Here is a 23200-nt window from a genome sequence, read left to right on the forward strand (position 1 = left end):
GGCCTCACAGGACTCACTCTGTCCGGAATCGGGTGGTGAATGTCAGGCTCCAGGGGTATTTTCCTATGACACTGTCCCAAATTCCGGGGTGGGGGTGGGGGGGAGCAAGGAGGCATTAACATCTGACAAGTGCATGTGGTAGCACTTACCCTCCTCAACTCTCAGAAAAAAGTGTTGGGGGCGGGGCCTGGGGGTACGCGGACCTCAGGAAAAGGCCATCGAGGTAGCCAGACAATCGTGTTTCCCTGGGGGTGCAAACCCCGTCTGTACAAGGGGAGTGCCGTCTCCCCTGTGGTTGAGGGTGCTCGATGACATGGCCTTGCCCCCTCACTTAGCAGCCAGGCACAAGGACAGAGGAAGGGACCCCCCAAAACAGACCCAGAAACTTAACAATGTTCCCACGCCGGCTGAATGGAGCTTTGGTGGGCCCCCCTTTCACGTGAGAGATGCACCGTGACCTGACATGTTGGACATCCAGAAATCCCCCAGCAAGCCTACTATAATGACTATCCACGCCTCTGCATAACCACTGTGCACCCGCCGTTGTAAATATTATGCAAAACATACGCAAGCACAGCTCAGAGATATGGCAGGTTCACTGCGGGGCCGCTGCAACACAGCGAGAAGCACAATAAAGTCGAGTGAATTTTTCTGGCTTCCGGCACATGTGACAGTTACACTCCACACCACGTACTGTGTGCAAAAGCGTTACATCTATAAAGTAACAAGGTGTGTATGTACTTAACGTGCACCGTACTGCTAAAACTTGGTAACGTCCTCTGAGCCTGCAGTGAGTCGCAGTCACGGATCACAGATCTCCGTGACAAACATAAGGAAAAGGCAGGACCTGGGACAGTATCACCAAACTGTGACGCGCAGACCTTCCATGTGTAAACATGGAGGATCTACGAAGTGCAGCAGAGTGAGGTGCCGCTGCCGAGTCCCTTACCACACCGGTAAGTCTGTTATCAGGAAAACGACAGTGACACTCACCTCTTATGAAAACTACCAAGAGCTCTTTAAAAATCATTCTTTTAAGTTTATTTATTTTTGAAAGACAGAGAGCACACATGCAGGGGCAGAGAGAGAAGGGGAGAGGGGATCCCAAGCAGGCTCTGCGCTGTCAGCGCAGAGCTCGACACGGGGCTCGATCTCCAAACCGCGAGATCGTGACCTGAGCCGAAATCAAGCATCAGACGCATAGCCGACTGAGCCATCCAGGCACCCCAAGAGCTCTTTTAAACTTGACTTTGTCATGGGGCGCCTGGATGGCTCAGTTGGTTAAGCGTCCGGCTTCGGCTCAGGTCATGATCTTATAGTTCGTGGGTTCGAGCCCCGTGTCGGGCTCTGTGCTGACAGCCTGGAGCCTGGAGCTGCTTCAGATTCTGTGTCTCCCTCGCTCTCTGCCCCTCCCCCACTCATGCTCTATCTCTCACTTTCTCAAAAATAAATAAATGAACATTAAAAAAGATTTAGGGGCGCCTGGGTGACTCAGTGGGTCAAGCGTCCCACTTGGGCTCAGGTCATGATCTCATAGTTCATGAGTTCGAGCCCCGCATCAGACTCTGTGCTGACAGCTTGGAGCCTGGAGCTGTTTTAGATTCTGGTCTCCCTCTCTCTCAGCCCTTCCCCTGCTTGTGAGTGCGCTCTCTCTCTCTCTCTCTCGCTCAAAAACACATAAATATTAAAAAAATAAATAAAGTTGACTTTTTCCAAAAACTATGAACAGGAATGCCCAGTCAACGCTGAGCTGTGGAGGACGCTGGCGGCAGCCCCGGGTCCCGAGGCGGAACAGTGTCCTCTGTCTCACATGCCACTGGCCCCGTCCAGCCTGCCAGCAACACCCTGGATGGGGGGAAGTGCCCTGAAAAATGTCATGTCTCCCAATTTCGGTGAGTGGCAACTCTGAATTCATTTTATCTGTGTGCGCGCGCGTGCGCGTTTGCGTGCGCATGTCTGTGTGTGCGCGCGCACGCACGCACATGTGTATATTTGTGTGTGCGTATACGTAACACGCACACTTCATTTCCTAGATACGATATAACGCAGAAGGTCTGAAAACACGAAACAAATGGTTAGTAAAATCCTGGAGATCCCAGCCCCGTGACCGCACCCGATCACCCCCACTCACCTGGAGATGGAACGGGGAGAGCCCCACGCAGTAGAGCTGGCTGCCCACGGCTTCCGGGGAGGCGCGCCCCGCCCTGACCAGGAGCTGTGCGGCCTCCCCCACCACGTGACAGGACACCACCTGGTGGAGGGACAAGGTATGACAGGAGAATTTGTTCGTGTCCCTCTTTATTCCATTGTATACAATGATCAGGACCTTAAAAATTAGCAAGGACAAAAATGTAGAGTTCCAAATTTGGATAAATACCCAGGTTCACATCTTTTCTGTTACTTAGTAGTTTGAAAACTCAAAACAATATCGCAAATCTTTTCTTCCTGACGCATTTCTCGAGAGCTAAAACTGTGTTTTGCCTAAATGTAGTTATCTTCTTTCCACACATAAAATATTCCGTGATATTGTGTTCTATTTCTTCCAAGCAGCTGATTTAAAATTCCCCAGACGTTTCCATGTACATGTGGAGTAAAAGCCACTGGTCTCCGCTCACCAACACTGAGCCTTAGAAAGAACACAACAGATAGACATTCTAAGCCCAAAACTTAAAACTATGCCCAGAACACGAGAAGTAGTTTCCGCCTAAATAGTTTTTAACCTGTTGTGGTTTCCAAAGACGCAGGGATAACTCGAAGAGCCTCTGAAATATTAAACACTTAGGAAACCATATGGCCTGAACAAAAACACCATCATAAAATGAGTTCACGGAAGGACCTAGAAGACAAAGACAAGTAATTACACCAGGAATAAACCAGACTGTGTTCCCGATAAAAGTCACAAAGCATTTTAGAGGGAGCTGTTACTGAACAAAGAAATATCGAGTTTCTGCCACGGAACCCCTCGACAGGAGAGAGCCCTCTAGAAGCAGCAGTCCCCCTGCCCTGGAAGACTGCCGCGCAAGTCCCTGGGGACGAGGAGCCAGGTGCCAGGTGTGCGCGGCTGGGAGGAAGGGCTGGGCAGGGGGGCGGGGAGAGGGGCGGCCGGCAGGCGGCCGGGAGCCTGGCCCGAGCAGAGTGGTCAGGAGGCTGGGCGCAAGGCAGGAGGGGACCCCCACAGTCCCAAGGGACCACTGCAGCCTGTCACTCGGGAAGGAAAAGAAAATTCTTTAATTCTCTGGTGGGTTTATTGGAATCTAAAATAAAACACCAAGTGGAAAGATCATCAAAACAGTTCACAGACTCCAGGTCGGGACTCTGCCCCTTCCTCTTCCTCATCTGCCGTTAACTCCTTCCTTCCCAACCCGGCCACCCCGCGTCCAGAGCCTCACATAGAGACGCAGCCCGGACGCCGGCCCCCCCCCCCCCCCTGCACGGGGTCCGTGTCCACCGTCTGCCGCGGACGGCCTCACGGCGCAGAATGCGATGGAAAGCCAGGCAGACACCGCACGACTGACCCGTTCTGGGCAGGTCGCCCGCAGAACCCGGGTCGACGTGGTGAGTTTACGCATCTTCTGCCTGCTTTCGTCTCTCCCGAGTTCACAAAGGGTTGGAACAAAAAAAAAGTTTGTGTAAAAAATGTCATCTATTCATTTTAAAAATAAACGCTCTGTAAACAATCCTTTATGCAGGAACATAGTTTCGTGCCAGAGGAGTTACGTGCACAAACGACGTGACTCAGAGAACATTCACTGTCATTTGTCGCAACAGCCAGAGCCTGTACGCGGCTTTGAGCAGAACTCCACAGGGTGACGGCTTGACGTCTGGCATGCCTTTGGAAACTTCTCCACTAAGCTAATTAAAATTTTATCAATGAAACCCCACGGCTTCGGGGCACCTGGGTGGCTCAGTCAGTTAACCTTTGGGCTCAGGTCATGATCTTGAGGTTCGTGAGTTCAAGCCCCGCATCACGTTCCGTGCTGATGGTGGGAGGCTGCTTCAGAGGCTCTGTCCTCCGCCCTCTCTGCCCCTCCCCGGAGCCCTCTCTCCTCCTCTCTCTCTTTCAAAAATAAATAAATATCTAAAAAACAAACACAAACAACAACAAGAAAACCCTAAGGCTTCACTAGTGCTCTTGAGCAAGGAGGAGTTGGTTTTCCTTTGGTCCAGTTCTTCAAAAAGCTTTCCACTACTCTATTCCTTGATATGTAGACAGCCTGAGCACTTGATTAAGTACAAAGAAATCAGGGGCGCCTGGGTGGCTCGGTTGGTGGAGGATGTGACTCTTGATCTCAGAGTTGTGAGTTCAAGCCCCACATTGGGTGTAGAGATTGCCTAAAATAAACAAAAAAAATTTTAGGGGCTCCTGGGAGGCTCAGTTGGTTAAGTGTCTGACGTCAACTCAGGACATGATATCGTGGTTCATGAGTTCGAGCCCCATGTCCTGCTCTGTGCTGACAGTTCAGAGCCTGGAGTCTCAGATTCTGTGTCTCCCTCTCTCTTTCTCCCTCCCTTGCTCATATTGTTTCTCTCTCTCTCAAAAATTAAAAAAAAAAAAATTTAAAGAACAAATCAACAAGAAGATTTAGATTTAAAAAGACTTTAAAACTTCTCCATTGCAAAACTCCCCCTAGATAAAACCCGTCACACAGACAGGTCTCGCCACAACATTCCGCTGGAAAACGAACTAAAACAACAGTCTGAAGCTGCCTCAACGTTTCAGCATGGTCAGACAAAATGCCGCTGGCGCGGTGGCCATGAGCCCAGCTGGAGGGACCGTGATCAGGGCCAAAGCCTTGTCCGGGCCAGCCTCCGCCCCGGCCACCCTGGGAATAGTAATGCCCCATTTGGCAAATGGACGAGAGCAAAATGGAAAGGCTTTCAAAATAAGTAATCTCCTTTGAGTGCATTAAGGTGTTATCCACAACGGAGATTAAAGTCTCTCAGGCCGGCTAAGGGCGGCCAGCCTCCGCCTGCCACCCAGGGGGCCCCGCCCGGAGCAGCAAAGGACAGGGTCACCTAATGCACCCTCCCCGCTAGTCGGCCTTCCGTGGCGGCCAGAATGTCCAGGGCTGACCTCCGCCAAAACACACCGTGTGCACACGGATCCCTTCAGAGGTTTTCAGGTCAGCTCCTCAGAGCACCCAGATTACACAGAGCTCTTTAAACGTGGCCATTCGATCCTGAGCCCTCGGGCTTCCTGCTTGGGTAGTCCGACATTGATCCTGGACTTTTAAAGTGAGGTAGGGAATGGGGGCGCCTAGGAGCTCAGTCGGTTAAGCATCCGACTTTGACTCAGGTCATGATCTCACAGTTCGTGGGTTCCAGCCCCACATCGGGCTCTGTGCTGACAGCTCGGAGCCTGGAGCCTGCTTCTAGTTCTGTGTCTCCCTCTCCGTCTGTCCCTCCCCTGCCTGCGCTCTGTCTCTCTCTCAAAAATAAATAAACATTAAAGTTTTACTTTTAAGTTCGGCAGAAACAAGATCTAGTAGGTGCGGTGGGACCAAGTACTTCTCCGAGAAGAGATGTGACCCTCGGCCCCGGGGCAGGCCTCCACGAAGCCCCAATCCAGGAGGACAGGAGGGGCCTCCGAGCACAGCCGGCCACCAGCACCACCCTGCACCCCACTTCCCCCCCCCCCCCGCTTTATGCTGGAGACACTTCTCCCAAAGCAAATTGACAGCTCCTCAATCACATAAATGGTTCAAATTCGCACCAACGAACCGAACTGTGCATTCCGGATAAACCCCTTCCTCTAGACAGAAGAGAGCGGTTACGGTGGATGGACTTCACGCAGTGACGGTCCCAGCAAGGGCGGCGGGCCCATTCCCACGGATGGAGGGAGACAGCGGGAGGGGTGCATCATGGGAACGTCAGGGCACCACACGTCACTGAGCTGTTGGGACAACACACTTGGGGGGACTTGGGGGGCCCTCATTCTCTCTCCAGCTCCAAGACAACCAGCTCAGGCTCAGCCCTCTGCAAACAGGTTCCATTTTTTTTTTTTTTTGAGAGACAGAGAGAGACAGGGTGAGCAGGGGAGGGTCAGAGAGAGAGGGAGACACAGAATCCGAAGCAGGCTCCAGGCTCCAAGCTGTCAGCACAGAGCCCGACGCGGAGCTCGAACCCATGAACCGTGAGATCATGACCTGAGCTGAAGTCAGACGCTTAGCGGCTGAGCCCCCCAGGCGCCCCTGCAAATAGGTTCCTATGTTGAAATGGTATTCCTTTGTTTAGACTCCAAAGGGCCCAGGCCGGGGCACTCCTGCACCGCCAACGCTTGCCAGAGAAGGGCCTGCAGCAGAGTCACATCTCAGGGCACTCCCCACGCTCCTTTCCAAGTAAGCTTCCCGTGCTGGTGCCTCAGCTCCTTCTCTTAGAACACTCTAGAGAACTGGAAATAATGTGATTACTTCTGTCCCCTCAGGAACCAGGGACGCCGCCCTGGAAAGGCATCGGAAGGGCGGTGTCCCTGGATCTCTCTCCGGCCACCATGCTTCCCAGCATCCCGGGGAAGTGAACGCAAAGCCCCATCACTAATCACCCAGAGCTCCCGGCTCTGCTCTCCAGACTCACCTCTGTAAATACGCTTTACGACAGCACCGGGCTGTGGTCACTCTGGGATCGAGACTCCATTTTTTTAAATGTTTATTTATTATTCAGACAGAGACAGCGTGAGCAGGGGAGGGGCAGAGAGAGAGGGAGACACAGGATCTGAAGCAGGCTCTGTGCCGACACGGGGCTCGAACCCATGAACTGTGAGATCATGACCCGAACTGAAGTTGAACACTTCACCGACTGAGCCACCCAGGCGCCCCTGGAGACTCAATTTAAAAAGTAAAATCCACTAGTGGAGCCTGGATGTCTCCGTTGGTTAAGTGTCCGACTCTTGCTTCCGGCTCCGCGGTTCATGATCTCGAGCCCCACGTCGGGCCCTGTGCTGACAGTGCAGAGCCTGCCTGGGGTTGTCTCTCCCTCCGCCCCTCCCTCACCTCAGATTAAATAAATACACTTAAAAAACAAAACAAAGTAAAACCCATTAGAGGTCAGTATGTTGAGAAGTTAATCCTCGTAGAAGTTAATCTTCATAGAAGTTAGTCTACGAAGTTAATCCTGTTCGCCCAGGGAAAGAGGAAACACACCGGGAACAGGATGGCAGCCCCGCGTGGGGAATGCTGGGCCAGCGCTCCCCCTGACGGTCCTGAGGGGCGTGCCCGGGGCCGCGCGGGCTCCCAGCCAGCCCTGCAGTGCCCCGTGCCTCCTCTCGTCGGGGCACGTGAACAAGACGGCTTTCCAGGAGGAACAGCCCCAGGGGGGGTGTCACCACGCCACGTGGTTTACGGTGGGCACTGCTTAGCCTCACACTCTGGACATGCCACTTCTTTGTCTCTTTACACGACACATACAAGACGCTCCTTTACAAGGAAGGTGAGAGGCAGGCACCTGGGGCTCAGTCGGTTAGGCATCCGACTGTCGATTTCAGCTCAAGTCCTTGCTCTCCGCGGTTCATGGGATCAAGTCCTGCATCAGGCTCTGCGCTGGCAGCGTCGAACGTGCTTGGGATTCTCTCTCCCTCTGTCTCTGCCCCTCCCCCACTCGTGCCCAGGCTCACTCTCGCTCGCTCTCTCGCCCAGAATAAATAAATAAAATTTTAAGTACATAAATCAAATGAAGGCCGGAGGGAACGGGGTCTTTTCCAGGCTGCTGTCACAGGTTCTGTCTGAGGCACGCCCTGCTGTCCCAGCCGGCCCGAGGGCCACTTCCCAGCAGTCCCGCGGGCACACACAGCTCGTCTGCGGGTCCTTTGGGTCCACTACCCTGACTCCGGGCGGCCTCAGCCCAGAGCTCGGCACACACTCCCCCGAGCAGGGGGAGCGCCTGTTCCCAGGGCGGCGTCCACGCTGGGCCGCAGAGGGTGGGGCCCCAGGGAGGAATCTCCATGCCCGCCTTGGGAAAGACCCGGTTCAAAACAATTTCACAACTGTTAGCATTGCTGCATAAATACCAGGCTAATGGAGCACCTGGAATTTCAAGTCATTCAAAGCAAAAAACAAGCAAAACAAAAACAATAAACAACCAGGCTTCGCTTTGCAGGTGGAGAGACAAGGAGGGTCACCCCAGAACCATGCCACGTTTGCAAACCGAGGGGCCCTGAGGTCTGGGAAGAGCAGGGGAGGCCCTGGACGCTCTCAGAGTGGATCCCAGGCCACCAACACGTAACAGCCTCATGTAGAAGACACCAACACCCACAGCACACGGCACCCCGTCTGGGCCGTGGGGCTCCCCAACACACCACGCGGGACAAGATTCTGCTGGGGGAGGGGGGCCCATGCAATTGTCTAAGCTCTGTTCCGTTTACCTTCCTTCTCACCTCCCTTCTCCGCTGTCTCTCTCACGGTCGGGTGGGGACAGGAGCAGATGTGAAATAACAGCAAAAACGCGAAGGACAGTCCTGACACCATCCTGACTGTGTGCGCCATGCTTCGGCCTGCTTCTGGAAGCTGACCTGGGTTCAGCTCTAGTCCCTCCTACTTAGTGGCCCAGAGTCATGTTACCCAAGGGATTTAGCCTCGCTTTGCCTCAGTTTCCTCCTCTGTGCAATGGGCATGATACTTGTTCCTGCAGAGAAGTATTGTGAACGCTAATGAGGAGAGAGAGCCCGTGGCCCAGGGCCAGTCACAGCCGAGAGCATCAGGGGGCCAGGCCCCGGGCTGCCCTCATTCGTCCCACAGCCCCGCCAGGGAAGGATGCACCCTCAGCAGACAGCACCTCCCAAGGCTCAGAGCGAGAAGCGAGCACCCAAACAAACCTGACCCAGCCAGCGTCTCCCGGGCTTCTCCACGCAGGGTGGGTTATTACGTCTATTCCAAACTGTAACCTATGGATGATCATTATGCCATGAAAAGCCTCTGTTTATTTATGGATGGCACTGCAGACTGAGATAATGAATGCCTTCCCCAGGCCACCCGGCCTCACACCAAGAAAGCCAGCATCGCTCACGGCCTCCGAAGACGGCTTCCGGCACCAAGCAAGCTTTCTGAATAATCGTTACATCCAAAGAGACACACCCGCTCCGCTTCCTGAATGATGAAATGCACGGCTCCGTCGGTGGGCACCTGTCACAGCTCGGCTCTCAAAGCCTGACGCAAACTGGATGCGTTTCCGCAAGGCCCTCGTAGACCTCCCACCCCTGCAGAATCGGGCGTGGAATTTCTAAGCCCGCGGACCTGCCATGAAGGGGCTGTTGGGACATCTCGCGGAGGAAGAGCTGGCTCTCCGGCCACATGCACTGGAAAAATAAAGGGTTTCCTTTTCTGGGTCAAACATTCTGGAGCAAAACTCTCCCAGGATGCACGCAGAGAGAGAACATGGGTAGAAACTCGCTGCTCTTGTGTAAGAGGGTAATTACAGTCTGGGAGAAATAAATCTATTCGGTGCATGTTGAGACTGGACGAGGAGGCAGAGGGAGTCCCGGGAGAGAGGTTTAAAGGTGATGCGTTTGGTGCTGGGGGCCCCACTGGGAAGGTCCGGGTCCTGCCTCCCGCCGGGCCAAAGCCACAGGGATGTGACAGAAAGATGTCCTGCCAGGCAAGCACGGGCTTCCTACAAGGACAGAATTCCTGCAGGAAAATCCCCGACCCGCAACACCTGCAGGGCTTGTCCTCAGCTCCCGGCTCCTAAAACCCCCAGAACCCCCCAATGATAAGGGTGTTTTGTGTGCGACGGAGAGCACTGCTGGCTGGGGAGGCGGGGCGCGGGGCACGCATCGCTGCAGAATGAGGGCTGGTGACCAGAACACCAGCCGCCGTCAGGGGCTGGAACCGTGGGCCCCGCTCCTGGCCTCCGGGGAGTTAAATCGTGATTTGCTAGTGATCGACTCAATCATGCCTGAGCACTGAAACCTCCACAAAAACTCCCAACAGTGGAATTTGAAGAGCTTCTGGGTCCCTCTCGTGCCATATGGGGGCGCCGGGAGGGGGGTGTGCCTGGAGAGGGGCCCCTTCCGCCATCCCTTGCCCCAGGCATCTGTCCCCTCGGGCTGTTCTCTCCCGTGCTGTCACAGTAATAGGAAGGTAGCTTTCCTGAATGCCCTGAGCTGTTCCAGCAAAGTATCACACCCGAGGAGGGGTGGGAATCCCCGACTTTATGGCCCAGGCTGGAGACTGGCATCTTAAGTGGGAGGTGTCCTGTGGGGCTGTGCCCTTAACCAGGGGGCCTGGACGGACCCCAAGGCGATGACTTTGGTGCCCGGGGGTCTTCAGGGTTGCAGGAAAAAGTCCAGTACAGGGGACCCACAGAGCAGGGCCAGCGGGTTCTGTTCCTCAGGGGCCCACGGGGACTCAGGACCAAACAGGAGTCGGGAAGGCGCTCCTAAAGGGAAACCAGAGTCCCCGTTCCCATCTGGACGACCACAGATGTGACCACACACGTGGCCCCTGTGGTGCAGGCTGGCTGTGTCCCTGTCATTTGAGGTGCCATCCCCCCCACCTGACCCTCAGCCGGGCTGAGGCAGGGAGATGAGAAAGATACGGAGCAGGCTCTGCGCGGCTTCATAACCCTTGTCGCTGGGCCCCAAGGACCATTCATTACGACTTCTTCCTTCTCAAGAACCTCGCGGAGCCCAGAAAACACACAGCGAAGCTGAGAGAGGCTTCAGTACGTGTGGCCATGCTGGGGTGGGGGTGGGGGGCGGGTAGATCCTCAAAGACGGAGGATGCCTTGCAGCGGCTCAAGATCACAAGGTTCAAGGTCCTGGAGTAGACAGGCTCTGGCTGGTCCCACGTCCCCTGAGGCACAAGTGTTAAGAAACCTCCCTCCAAGGTCACAGCAGGACAGAACTCTCCATGAACCTGGCCGGCTCCCTTCAGATGCACTGGGGCCAGCACGTCGGTGAGCGAAGGCGGTGGGCAGGACCCTCGGTCTGGGGGTTTAGGCAGATCCCGACGGGGCCCCCCCACTGGCGGGCTGGCAGCGGCCGTGGCACTCGGCCCCCCTTCCTGACCCACTCGGGGGCTGGGGGCCTGACCCCTGACTGGCCGGCTTGCCCGTCGACAGCACTACCCACAGCCGTGACAAAGCCATTCCCTCATTAGGCCACGAAAACGTGAGAGCCGGAAACCCTGAAGAGCCTCGTAAAATGAAACAAGACCCCGCGTGCCCTTTGCCCTCTGTCGGCAGCAGGTAGGAAGCTTCTGGGAGTTCGCGGTGGGCGGCGGCCCCTGCGGGGGGGGGGGGGGGGGGGGGGGGGGGGGGGGGGGGGGGGGGGGGGGGGGGGGGGGGGGGGGGGGGGGGGGGGGGGGGGGGTGCGGGAGGCCGTGTGCGCCGGGCAAGAGGGCAGGTGTCTCTGCTGTCCTTTCAAAGAGCTGCGCCATTTCCGTCTGTGTTAGAATAAACACGCTTTCACCACCGACCTCCTAAGGTTGCTTTTCGGGCACCAAAAACATCACGACCATCAACACTGGTGGAGTGCTATGTCCACCTCTCCGCCCCCTCCTCTGCACCGGGGGGCCAGCCCTGGACTCTGTTCCTCCCAAACTGGGACAGTGTCCGAAAGCACCAAGCAGAAACTGCCTGCTCAGAAGGGCTTCGGTCCCCTCTCCGGGCACCCAGAGGCACTTCCCAAGCAGGGGACCTCGGGCAGGTGAGGCTGTGACAGCCCCTCACCCCCACCCCGAGTCATAAAAGCATGGGGCAGCATTTTTGCCCAGCCCTCAGGGGCCATGCTGGTCTCGGCGCCCGCCCTGGTACTGCCAGTCTCCTCCTGCGACCCCGGCATCTTCCAGAGCCTTCCCCACAGTCCTTACAGGGATAATAATGCCTGAGACACCAGCACTTGCAGGGGGGAGGGGCGGGGAGAGCCCTCCTGGCTGCCAGGGCCTCGCAGGCAGGAACGGTGCTCTTGTGACCAATTCAAACCTTGGTGGGCACCCCTGCAGCTCATCTGCTCGCGAGCCGCCCCCCTGCTCGCACCTGAGGACTCGGGATGGAAACCCCGCGGGTACACTGCCGCTGTGCTGTGCTTGTGGAACAGAGCACAACTCGCTTACGCACCAACAGAAGACGGACAGAGAAGTTGTGGTCCAGCCAGAAGCCCGAGCTGTACTTAGAGAGAAGCCTCCAGGGGCGCCTCAGTTGGCTGAGTGTCCGACTTCGGCTCGGGTCCGCGATCTCACAGTTCACGGGTTCGAGCCCCGCGTCAGGCTCTGTGCTGACAGCTCGCAGCCTGGAGCTGCCTCTGCTTCCTCTCTCTCCCCCACCCCCACTTGCTCTCTTTGTCTCTAAATAAACAAATAAGTAAACAGAAAAGCAACCAGAGTGGCAAACAATACTCCAGCGGGGACAGGGAGCAGATCCGTGGGGCGGGGCTTGGGGTCCTCCAGGGCTCACGCTGGTGTCCCTCACGGTCTGCTAAATGGCACGTGTGCAACTTGACAGAAAGGGCAGACGCTGGGGTAGATGCTGGGACTTTTTACGGATACTTTCCATTAAAATTTTTTTAGGGGCGCCTGGATGGCTCCGTTGGTTAAGCCTCCGACTTCGGCTCAGGTCAGATCTCACGTTCGTGGGTTCTAGCCCCGCGTCAGGCTCTGTGCTGACAGCTAGCTCAGAGCCTGGAGCCTGCTTCAGATTCTGTGTCTCCCTCTCTCTCTGACCCTCCCCCTCTCATGCTCTGTCTCTTCTGTATCAAAAATAAATAAAGCATTAAAAAAATGTTTTTTAAAATTTTTTTAGAATTATAGTATTCGACCAGTCTAATTTCAACCTGTGAACGATCACGGGCTGGAAAATGAACTCCACATAGCATTGAAATGCCTCAGATCTATGCCCTATGTGTACGGCATACACAGAAACACATGCATTTTATTGAGATATAAATCACGAATTGTTTAACTTGCCCATTTAAACTATGCGATTCATTGTAGTTTTTTTTAATGGATTTCACCGAGATGGACAACCAGCCTTGAGAACATGATTGTCACCCCACACAGACACCCGGCGCCCGTGGGCAGTCAGTCCCCCCACCTGGCACCCCCCAACCTGTTTCCTGTCTCTCCGGATGGGTCCACTCCGGGCACGTGACGTAAGCACAGGCACCGTGATATGGCTCCGTCACTCAGTTCTGTGTCTTCAAAGCCCATGCATGCGGCATGTGGGCAGGGCTCCTTTTAAAAGGCTAAATAATATTCCACCGGGTGGGAGTATTTTATGTGTCCGTTCATCAGAGATTAGACCAGACTTTTTTTTTTTAGGTTTTTAAGGTGCCACATTTTCAGTAATCCTAAAACCAAATTAGCTCCCCCTCCCAGGCTGTACAAGCGCTCCCCTGGGAGATAAGGGCCCATGGGCAGCCACGCCCCAGCTCACCTTCTCCTGGGCTGACCTGGCCACACTGGAGACCTGCTGCACCACCAGCTCCAGGGGCTGTGGCCGCGGGTCCTCCTCGAAGGACAGGAGCAGCGGGCCCTGGAACAGAAGGGGAAGCAGGTGAGAGATGCCACGCGGGCACGGCCCTCCCTGAAACTGGCACACTCTCGAGAAGGCTCTGCACGTCCTGATTCCCTTTGGTCCCACATGGGCTTCTAAACAGCGGCAGGGTCACACACCGGGGAGCGCACGCCCCGAGGACCTGCTCACGAGGTTGTGTGCCTGGAGCAGGAAGGCCCGCACGACGGCAAAGCGGATCCTGAACGCCGGTGTTCGCACAGGCATGAGAGAGGCCCAGCTCCGGGGGGGCGGGGCGCTGGGACGGCTCTGCAGGTCCAGCTGGGTGTCTGGCCAGGCACAGCAGGTTCATGGGCTCTGTCCTCCTCTTCTGCCAAGGGCCAGCCTTCCCTCTGCTCTCAGAGCATCACGTCTCCTGCTCCACGTGGGTGCCAGCATCGTGAGGTCCCAGGGACAGGCCACCTCTCAGCAGACTCTGAGATCCTCCTGCTCAAGGTGGACCAGCCTGGTCCTGCTTCACAGAGCTGGGGCGCTGCTGGGCTGGCACCCCCCAAGGTGTCGTGGGTCAGCTCTGCCCTCCACCTCCGTGCGCCCTACTGCATCCCATGAGTAAACCCTTCTGCTGCTTTCCAGCCTGTGTCCATTAGGGTTCTCGCAATTAAAAATCTCCAGATGAGGGGCGCCTAGGGGCTTGGTCAGCTAAGTGTCCTGATTTCAGCTCAGGTCATGATCTCACAGTTCGTGAGTTCCAGCCCCACATCCGGCTCTGTGCTGATAACCCGGAGCGGGCTTAGGATTCTTTTTCTCCCCCTCTGCCTGTCCTCCTCTATCTCTCTCAAAAAATAAACATAAAAAATTATTTTAAAATGTTTAAAAAAAAGTAAGTCCTCTTGGGAGACCAAACACACATTCCTGATATGCGATAAAAAAAAGTGCATCTCAGTCTTGTAAGTTCTGCTTGAGTGGTCAAATTTTATTAATTTTTTAATGTTTATTTATTTTTGAGAATGAGACAGAACATGAGCAGGGGAGGGCCAGAGAGAGAGGGAAACACAGAAACCGAAGCAGGTTTCAGGCTCCGAGCTGTCAGCACAGAGCCCAATGCAGGGCTTGAACCCACAAACCATGAGATCATGACCTGAGCTGAAGTTGGACAATTAACCGACTGAGCCCCTCAAGGCACCCCGAGTTCTGATTGAGTGGTTAAAAAAACATCCAACCTCACAACTTCCCGAGACTCTCACCACGGCGAGCTGTTTGGATCTTCATGGCCTGATCAAAGACAGGAGCATAAAAGGGTACAGAAAGCACCAAAGCTGTCTGGGAGGCACAGTGCCGACGAGCAAGCCATGAACTTCTCCTGGAGCCACTTCCTAAGAATTCCCGGGGACCAAGAGTGAAACTGAAAGACCCAGAACATTCTCAGGAACATGCCTCTACCCTCGCCCTGCGTTAGCAACCTCTACTTCACCCCCAGACATCATCAGGGGACAAAATTCAGTCTACTTCTCAAGAGGGATGCAGTCCCTGCCGGGGCCACTCCGCGGACACTCTCCACACTGGGGGCTGTGTCCAGTGCAACCGGCTGGCCGGGGGCAGGTGCACGCCGTGTTCACTGAGGGCCCGGAACCGAGCACCGGGCTGGGGAGACACCCCGGCCAGGCAGGGAGCTGCGGCATCCTTGGGACTCGTTAGCTGCCTACCCAACTGTGTACCTTCTGGAGCAGCTCATTGTAAGGCATCACCCCCTGCAGCGCCCGTTGGATGCAGCCTGCAGCCCCTGGGATCTGTAGGTGTGGACTATTCTACCCTGGCTGGTAGCTTTTGGATTAAAACCCTGAAAAGGTTCTGCTGGGAAATCAGTGCCAAATGATGGTCTCACAAAGGAAATGCATTATTTGTGTTAAAAATAAGGACCCAGAGATTCCTTTTCGCTCCCACGCTGCCTGAGGCTCGGGTTTTGGGAAGACTCGTGTGCGTAGAATCGCTCCTGCTCTGTCCAGGCGCAGAGTCTACAAGGCAAGACTTCGCATCCACATGGAAAAGCAGTCCGCAGGCAGCGGCAGGAACACACTGAGGAAGGAAAACCAGGAGGACTGGTCCTACCCAACGTGAACACGTGCGGAACCTGCATGATTCAAACTGTGTGGAGCAGGTGTGTGAGCACACAGGTGGACCGGGGCGCCAGAACAGCAGGTCCAGAATGTGCCCAAGTGCACGGAGAAGCTTTGTATATGACGGACTTGGCATTCCAAGTCACTGGGTAAAAAATGAATTTTAAAAATCAGGATGTGGGGGCGCCTGGGTGGTGTAGTCGGTTAAGCATCTGACTCCTGGTTTCAGCTCAGTTGAGTCAGGCTCTGCGCTGATGGCGTGGGGCCTGCTTGAGATTTTCTCTCTCTCTCTACCCTTCCCCTGCTTGTAGTCTCTCTCTCTTAAATAAATGAACTAAAAAAAAATCAGGATATGGGAGAGATCCCAGATGGGATACAAATACTAACAAATAAACCGAATGCTATTTTATAACCCTGTGTGTGGGAAAACACGCATCTCCCTCATGAAACTTCAGACGACGGAATCCTGACTGCACCAAGGTGTAGCCTCGCCAGCCAGTGTGTCTCTCGTGGGTGCAGATCAGTGATGCAGAAACGACTTTGTGTGTGTCCTAGAACTGACCCGGTAAGTAAATATGTTACAGACAGGAAGGGCCAGATGCCTCAGTCTTGGAGGCGGAAGGAACAAACAAGGAGAGAAGGCGGCTGAACTCTGTGCTGTCGGACTGCAATCTGAGGTCTCAGGGTGAAGTCCTGCTCCCTCAGAGATGGACAGACAGGTACAGGACGACCGGCATGTGCCCGTGAGGGTGCTGGCAAACACACACTCGTTTCTGAGCTCTGTGCACTGAAAGGGTCTGGGAGGAGCGAGACCCCAGCAGTACTGAGCACACATGACGCCCAGATCCTGGTTCCTAAACACTTCAAGCAAGGACATCGGCACCGCTTGAAGAAGGTGGCTGAACCCAGGGCTGGAAGAGGGGAAAATAAAAAACACGAGAGAGGTCTAGAACAAACATCTTGTGCAGTCACGAAGAAAGGAGGTGCTAAATCAATGTATGTTTGTGTATTGTGGTGGATGCATGAGAGGCCACCGCTGTGAGCAATTCCAGCAACATAATGGAAACAATGGCGTCGGAGTCTAACCCACAGAGTAAAAGAAATGCCCATGAGCCCGCCCCCCACGCAAGCCATCAAGTAGATACAGACACAGAGGAGAAGTGGCAGCTCTTTCTTGGAGTAGGACTGAAATGAATAAACGTAGGAGAGAAGGAAACCGAGAACCAGCATCAAACTCTACAGAAGCAAATGTTGGAGACCAGATACAGGATGGATGCCAAATCAGCTGAAGTTTGAGGAGTAACAGATTATATAGTCTCAAAGTAGCTTTCCAAAGTGTGCTCACCCCAAAGGGAATGACAAAAGAGGAGATACAAAGTATAAAAAAGAAAACCCCGCAGAAAACGTCTTAACCACGGGATCAATGCCAATGTCCCAGGAGAAAGTCCTCTGGCGCCACAAAGCCCGTGACACAGGACATTACATAGGGGCACATCACTGCTGTGGTTTCACAGTCCAGTCCTGCGAAAGCACCAAACCGAGGGGCATTTGGCAAAACAAAACTCCATCCTTTTCCGAGTCCTCAAGGTCATACAAAACGAAGAAAGACGGGGGAATGATTACAGACTTGGGGAGACTGGAAGAAGCTGGGATTCAGTGCCAGGCGTGGGACCCGCACGGGACCCTGGAACAATTAAAGGATGTTTTTAGTAGTCTACTTTTGGGAGACTAGGTGAAATTCAAGTAAGGCCTTCAGTGTAAAGGCTTCCTAGGGATGTTAATTTCTTATATGTCTCATTGTTAATATCATTGCATTAGGAATTATGGTAACATTGTACTGATGTTAATTTCTTATTCTGTCACATTGTTAATATCATTGCAGTAGGAATTATGGTAACATTGTGCCGATGTTAATGGTAACATTGTACTGATGTTAATTTCTTATATGTCATGTTGTTAATATCATGGTGCTAGGAATTATGGTAACATTGCGCATATGTTAATTTCTTGGTTCTGATGCTGTGTTATGGTTATATAAGGCTGGGCTACAAATGCATGGAAACTCTGAATTATTTTTGCAACTTTTCTATATATCTAAAAGCAGTAAAAAGGGCTTTTTTTTTTTTTTTTAAGGAACACTTTACAAGGAAACAACCCACCTTTCTCAGCTCTCTGCTAACTCCCTCACACGGTGCCCTCTCACCCAGGGTGGACTCTTTTCCAGACTGAACCCCAAATCATCCTCTTCAACAGAGGAAGCACAGAGAGGTCAGGCTTGCCCAAGGTCACACAGCCCCAGAGCAGCCTTCCAGCCTCACAGGGCACACACTTCCAGCTGCTCAAGAAGTCCCCTCCCTCCTCAGCAGCCCATGGCGGGGCCGATGGGAATGGAAGTTAGCTTTGGCCACATTCGAGTTGACGTCCACACTACACCCACTCTTCCTTCCCCCGAGTTCCTGTCTCTTTAGGAGAATGGCTGAGGGCAAAGACCAGCAGGAACTGGAGCCTGCTCCCGTAGTGCTGACAATTTGCAAAGTCATCAGTGAGCCTTCTCTTCTGTTGATTCTTTCAAAGTGAAAAACAAAGCACATTAAACAGCTTGCTTTTTGACCAGGCTTGGCCAGCTCCCAGGGAGGGAAGGCCTGTGTCCAGCCGGGTTGATGCCCACGGCCCCCCTGTTTGTCTGCCTCCAGGGACAAGCTCCTTCCAGGGCCTGTCATTCACTTCCCCCATGCCCCCCACCCCCGCCCCCACTGCTGCCCGCTTGGGGCCAGCCTGGTGCTGGGTGCCCAGCGGCTGTGCCTGGACTGACAGGGCTCTGGCCGGGCTCACTATCCTGAGAGCGGAGGAGGGTACGAGGGACCACGAGGTGCAGGGGGCGGGGCAGGTGGCTGGGGCGGGGCCGGGGCAGCATCCTCACAGAACGAGGCTCGAGGGCCCCTGCACTGAGACCTGAAAGTTACTGAAGTGTTCCAGATGGAAGGAACAATTCGTGAGAAGGCCCTGCACAGGACAGAACCGAATGTTTGAGCAACAGAAAGGCAATTGGTTCAGGGTAGGACAAATCCAAGGCCCTGACCCAAAGTCACCTTCATGTTCTTACCAGCTGACCTCCTATATTATGGCCATGGCCACCAGTCAAGAAGTTTGGACTCTTGTTGGGGCGCCTGGGCGACTCAGTTGGTTAAGCGTCCGGCTTCGGCTCAGGTCATGATCTCACGGTTCGTGGGTTCGAGCCCCACATTGGCCTCTGTGCTGACAGCTCAGAGCCTGGAGCCTGCTTCAGATCCTGTATCTCTCTCTCTCTTTCTGACCCTCCCCTGCTCGCACTGTCTCTCTCTGTGTCTCAAAAATAAATAAAAAACATAAAAAATTTATTTAAAAAAAGTTTAGGCTTTTGTGAACGCTGCTCAAAGCTCACAGCGAAAAACTGTTAAGTCTTGTCGCTTTGTTTACTTTTTAAAATGTCAAAGCTCATGTATAAGTCAGACCTGTTAATAACATGTGTCAAGTTCACACAGCATCTTTTTTTTTTTAAGACCACAAATTGTCCCACAGTGTTGGTACCCTGCATCGAGAACATTCCTCTGAAGAAAAGCCCTAGGCACACGACTAAAGAAACAGCACTGGTGACCATCCTAACTCAGGGCCACAGCCAAGCTGGGCAGCCCCTTTCCGTCTGAGTGCAGAACCGCCAGCCACAGAACGCACCACCCCTCCCCCATCCCCCGTGGCCCGGCAGTGGGTGCTGGGGGCGCACACCACCAACGGGGCCACTGGTGCTCACCACAAACTGCTCTGTAAATGGTCAGGTAAGTGCAGGGGGGGTGGAGGGAGAGCAGCAGCTGGCGCCTTCGGATGCTGGGGTATTAGTTCCCAGGCCAGCGACTGAGCCAGCCCTGGCGGCTTTCTGTTCTCCATGGCTCAGCCGCCACCAGCAGGTTGGGAATCCGTGTCTGCAGCACCAGAGCGGAGACCCGTGTCTGGGTGAGGGGTCCCTGATTGCCTGGTGGCTGTCTGGGGGACAGGTGTGGATCTGCAGGCTCCTCACTGGTGAGAGGCTACTGTGGACCGTGGGACACCCACAGTACGCTGCTTGCACTTGGTGGGGGGGGAGGGGCATCTGCCCCACCAGCGGCCCAGCGGCAATGCTCTCTTCTCCCGTCTCCCCCCAAGTCCCTATCTAATTTGCAAATGCCTGTGGAGCCAGAGCTGGACCCCCAGGGGCCCGTCTGACATGAGGGGCCTGCACTGCCACAGTCACTGGTCATCCAGGGTCAGAGGACAGTCCACGAGTTACTGATCCGTCCTCAGTCACCAGAGATCCGGGCCCCATTGTTAGGATGTGAGGTCAAACAATCGCGCCCTTTCACCCCCTCCGGCTGTGCCTCATTAAGGGAACGTGTGGGTCTCACGGTGAAACTTGCTGTGCACGGGAGTGTGACTCCAGTCACGGGAGACTGCGGGGCACCGCCAGGAGGCTAGGGGAGTCTGGGCAAGCCTCTCCAACAGACGGAAGGCACTCTGCTGCAAGACGCCAGGGCTCCCTCCAGTCTTAAAACTCGAAGCTGGAGCAGAACTTACGTGGGGAGGAGCTACTATCTCTGTTGACACAGAATACCCTCCCCCACACAGAAGGTGCTGGCGAGTATGCCCCCCCCCCCCAGCTGGCGGGCAGGGGAGGGGTCTCCCAGGCCAGGGCAGAGGTGGTGGTGTCGCTAAGCCATTGCTCTCGGGCGGAGGGCGGGCTCCGAATGTCAGCCCTAATCGGGGATTAGTGGGAATCGGGCCGGAGGAGGACAGAGCGAAACTCCCACAGGGCTGGCCACCAAGGTCGGGACACCCACCCGGGGCCACACCGGCGCCTGCTCTACCCAGGCCGCCAGTCAGTGCAGGCACGGCGGTGGGCCTGGACGGACTCCCTTACCCAGACCCTATCTGTCTGCGGAATGTGCCGTTTGAGTTCAAATCAAGCGACACTTCCAGGCATCAGGACGGGCCCAAGCCACACCTGATACCACAACTGCAACTAAGCTGCCTCTTCACAAAGCCACTGGAGAAGGCTCTGCCCGTTTCCAGCTTGACCCTGGCACGTTATTGCCACTTCCGGGCAGGAGTCTGGAAAAGCTGATGTCTCAGACCCTACAGCATGTGATCGGTAGCAGGTAGAGAAGAGAGAACAGGCAGGCCAAATCGGTCTCCCTGAACATGGAGCCGGTCCCGCTCCCACACAAAAATGCGGATGAGGGGCGCCTGGTGGGCTCAGTCGGTTAAGCGTCCGACTTCGGCTCAGGTCATGATCTCTCGGTTCGCGGGTTCGAGCCCCGCGTCAGGCTCTGTGCTGACAGCTCAGAGCCTGGAGCTGCTTAGGATTCTGTGTCTCCCTCTCTCTGACCCTCTCTCTCTCAAAAATGTGGATGATCTGGGTGACACCTTCAGGTGTTTGTTTTGGTGTTCTCAGCTTTACCTGACCGACCAGAGACAAGCTCCGGGTCAGAGTGCTCCTCCTTCCTTCCTAAACACTCAGGCGCGTGGGCAATCTGGAAGCATCCCATCTAAGGCAATCCTATTTTCTGAAGCCAATCGAGAAAAGTCAGGACATGAAGAAACAGGACCGAAGCAGGACCGTCCCAAACCCGCAGGAGGCAGGGTCAGGCCTCTGCTCCGGAAGCTGTCAGGAGCCCCAGACCACTCGGCCCATGACTTGCTCGAATTTCACAGAGACCTGGATGTGGCTCCTACCTGTTCACACCACCAGCCCAAAGTAGGCTCAGCCACGGAGCCTGGACCTGTGACGCCGCCAGGTCACCCGGGAGGGGTGCGGTGGGGGGGGGGGGCGGTCAAAGACAGTGGCCTCTTGGGGAAATGAATCTATGTTTGCTCACATGTGTGAAGTCACATGGTTTTAGGTCTCCCACACGGGATGGGGTGTTTCCGGAGTGTCTGGCTGCCTCAGTCAGGAGAGCATGTGACTCTTGATCTCAGGGTTGTGAGTTCAAGCCTGGGTGTGGAGCTTACTTAAAAGAGAGAAAGAGAGAGGAAGAGAAAGAGAGAGATGGCAGGGTTCCCATGAATAGGAGATGTCCAGCTCTGGACAGCTGGGGCACAGATTCTAGGCATCAAGACAGACAGACAGACAGCAGTCAACTGACCCTGAAGCCTTTTGCTTATTTTTTCAATAGTTCAGAACATGGTCTTTTGAGTTGATGAATTTATACTCATTTACACTCACAGACTCTTAGTGTTTTACATCTCTGGCTGTGTACGTCAAGGCCGTGCCGCAAAGACCAGGCAGACAGGGCTGACTAGGGAATCTTTTGGATGGCGAGGGGTCCAGACACAAAGCATTCACTCTTCTTAAAGCAAATGGCCACAGGCGTCTACTCTGAGCTGCACAGGCCGGTGAAGGAGGGGGAAAGCAAGGGTGATGGGCAAGGACGGGGAGGCACCTCCCTAAACACACCAGGCCTCGGCCCCTCTGCGGAACGCCTGCAAACTGGACGCCAGCACCTGTCATTAAGACGTCTCAAACTTAAAAACAAGTCACCAAGGAACTCAGCCACGGAAGAAACACAGCCTCGGGAGAATGCGGGAGCGCAGTTAAGGAAGGAGCCCCAGGGCTTTGAGGGAGGAGACAGCTGGCTCCCAGTCCCAGCTCGGCCACCCACGGCTGTGTGACCTTGGCTGGGTGGCCTAACCTGTCTAGGTCTGGGTCTCCCCACCTGTACAGTATAGACAACGCTTCTGTGCCAGGTGTTGTGAGGATCCCAAGAGAAGACCTAGGTACTGAAAGCCCCTCCTGTTCCCCCCGCCTCCACACACACACCATGTCCAGCAACTGGCTGGTGCCCCACAAACGGCCACGGCCTCTGTGCGCCCAGGAACACAAGTCTTTTGGAAATACAGTCTCGGAAAAAATCATTTTTATAGATGGGATTGTATTTGGGTCACAGTTATTCATCCATCAGGTGCAAAAGCAGTGAGGGTCCCGCGGGGCACCGGAATTCACCTGGGACCCCAGAAGGGGCAGGTGGGTTAGGAGGGCAGCCGGCGCCTCTGACAAGTCCCTTCCTGGCCAGGGCGACCGCCCCGTGGCGCCTGGGGCCTGGCGCACCTAATGGGTGCTGAGTAAGATCCCACCGCTGGGTCTTGATTCCCCATCAAGGATCCTGCGCTCGCGGGTCTCTTTCTCCTAACTTTCCGGAACGCGCTGCGGCGGTGAAGGCTCGCGTCCATCAGGCCGGGGCTACCCCGACCGCCGCCGGCAACGGCCGTCGGCCCCGCAGCCACGACCCGCCCTCGCGGAGGACTCACCCCTTTCCGTTTGGCCTCATCGTTCAGGGCGGTCACCCAGGCGGCCTGCCACTGGCTCCTCCAGCTGCTCCGCGTCAGCATCCAGGCGAGCAGCGCGTCCGACTCGGGGCGCCGGCCGTCGCCAGCCTCGGCAGCCCGCCGCGGGGACCGGGGTCGCGCCCTGGCCAGCGCCCACTGGGCCAGGTACAGGCCCACCGTGCCCAGGGCCACGACGAAGAGCGACACCAAGACCAGCCACTGGACCCCCCCAAGCCACGAGCTCAGGCTGGACATGGTGATGGCGCATACCCGGCGCGCCTCGCCCCAACTTCCCAAGGCAGCGCCCCCCGCCT

At 55.2% G+C, this 23200-nt stretch overlaps 1 protein-coding gene across 7 annotated transcripts in view; it reads right to left on the reverse strand.

The window, feature by feature from the left end:
- Positions 1-23194, reverse strand: part of C2CD2 (C2 calcium dependent domain containing 2) — a 55189-nt gene extending 31995 nt beyond the window's left edge. For all 7 annotated transcript variants that reach the window (XM_029938882.1, XM_029938885.1, XM_029938884.1 and 4 more), the window contains exons 1-3: positions 22869-23194; positions 13363-13461; positions 2132-2251 (exon numbers count right to left, since the gene is read on the reverse strand). In XM_029938882.1, coding sequence (XP_029794742.1) covers positions 2132-2251; positions 13363-13461; positions 22869-23141 — 492 coding nt within the window. In that variant the 5' untranslated portion in view covers positions 23142-23194. The remainder of the gene's footprint in view (positions 1-2131; positions 2252-13362; positions 13462-22868) is intronic.
- Between the last annotated feature and the right edge of the window lie 6 nt (positions 23195-23200).

The sequence above is a fragment of the Suricata suricatta genome, chromosome 5 (genome assembly GCF_006229205.1).
Source record: "Suricata suricatta isolate VVHF042 chromosome 5, meerkat_22Aug2017_6uvM2_HiC, whole genome shotgun sequence".
NCBI classification, from domain to species: domain Eukaryota; kingdom Metazoa; phylum Chordata; class Mammalia; order Carnivora; family Herpestidae; genus Suricata; species Suricata suricatta.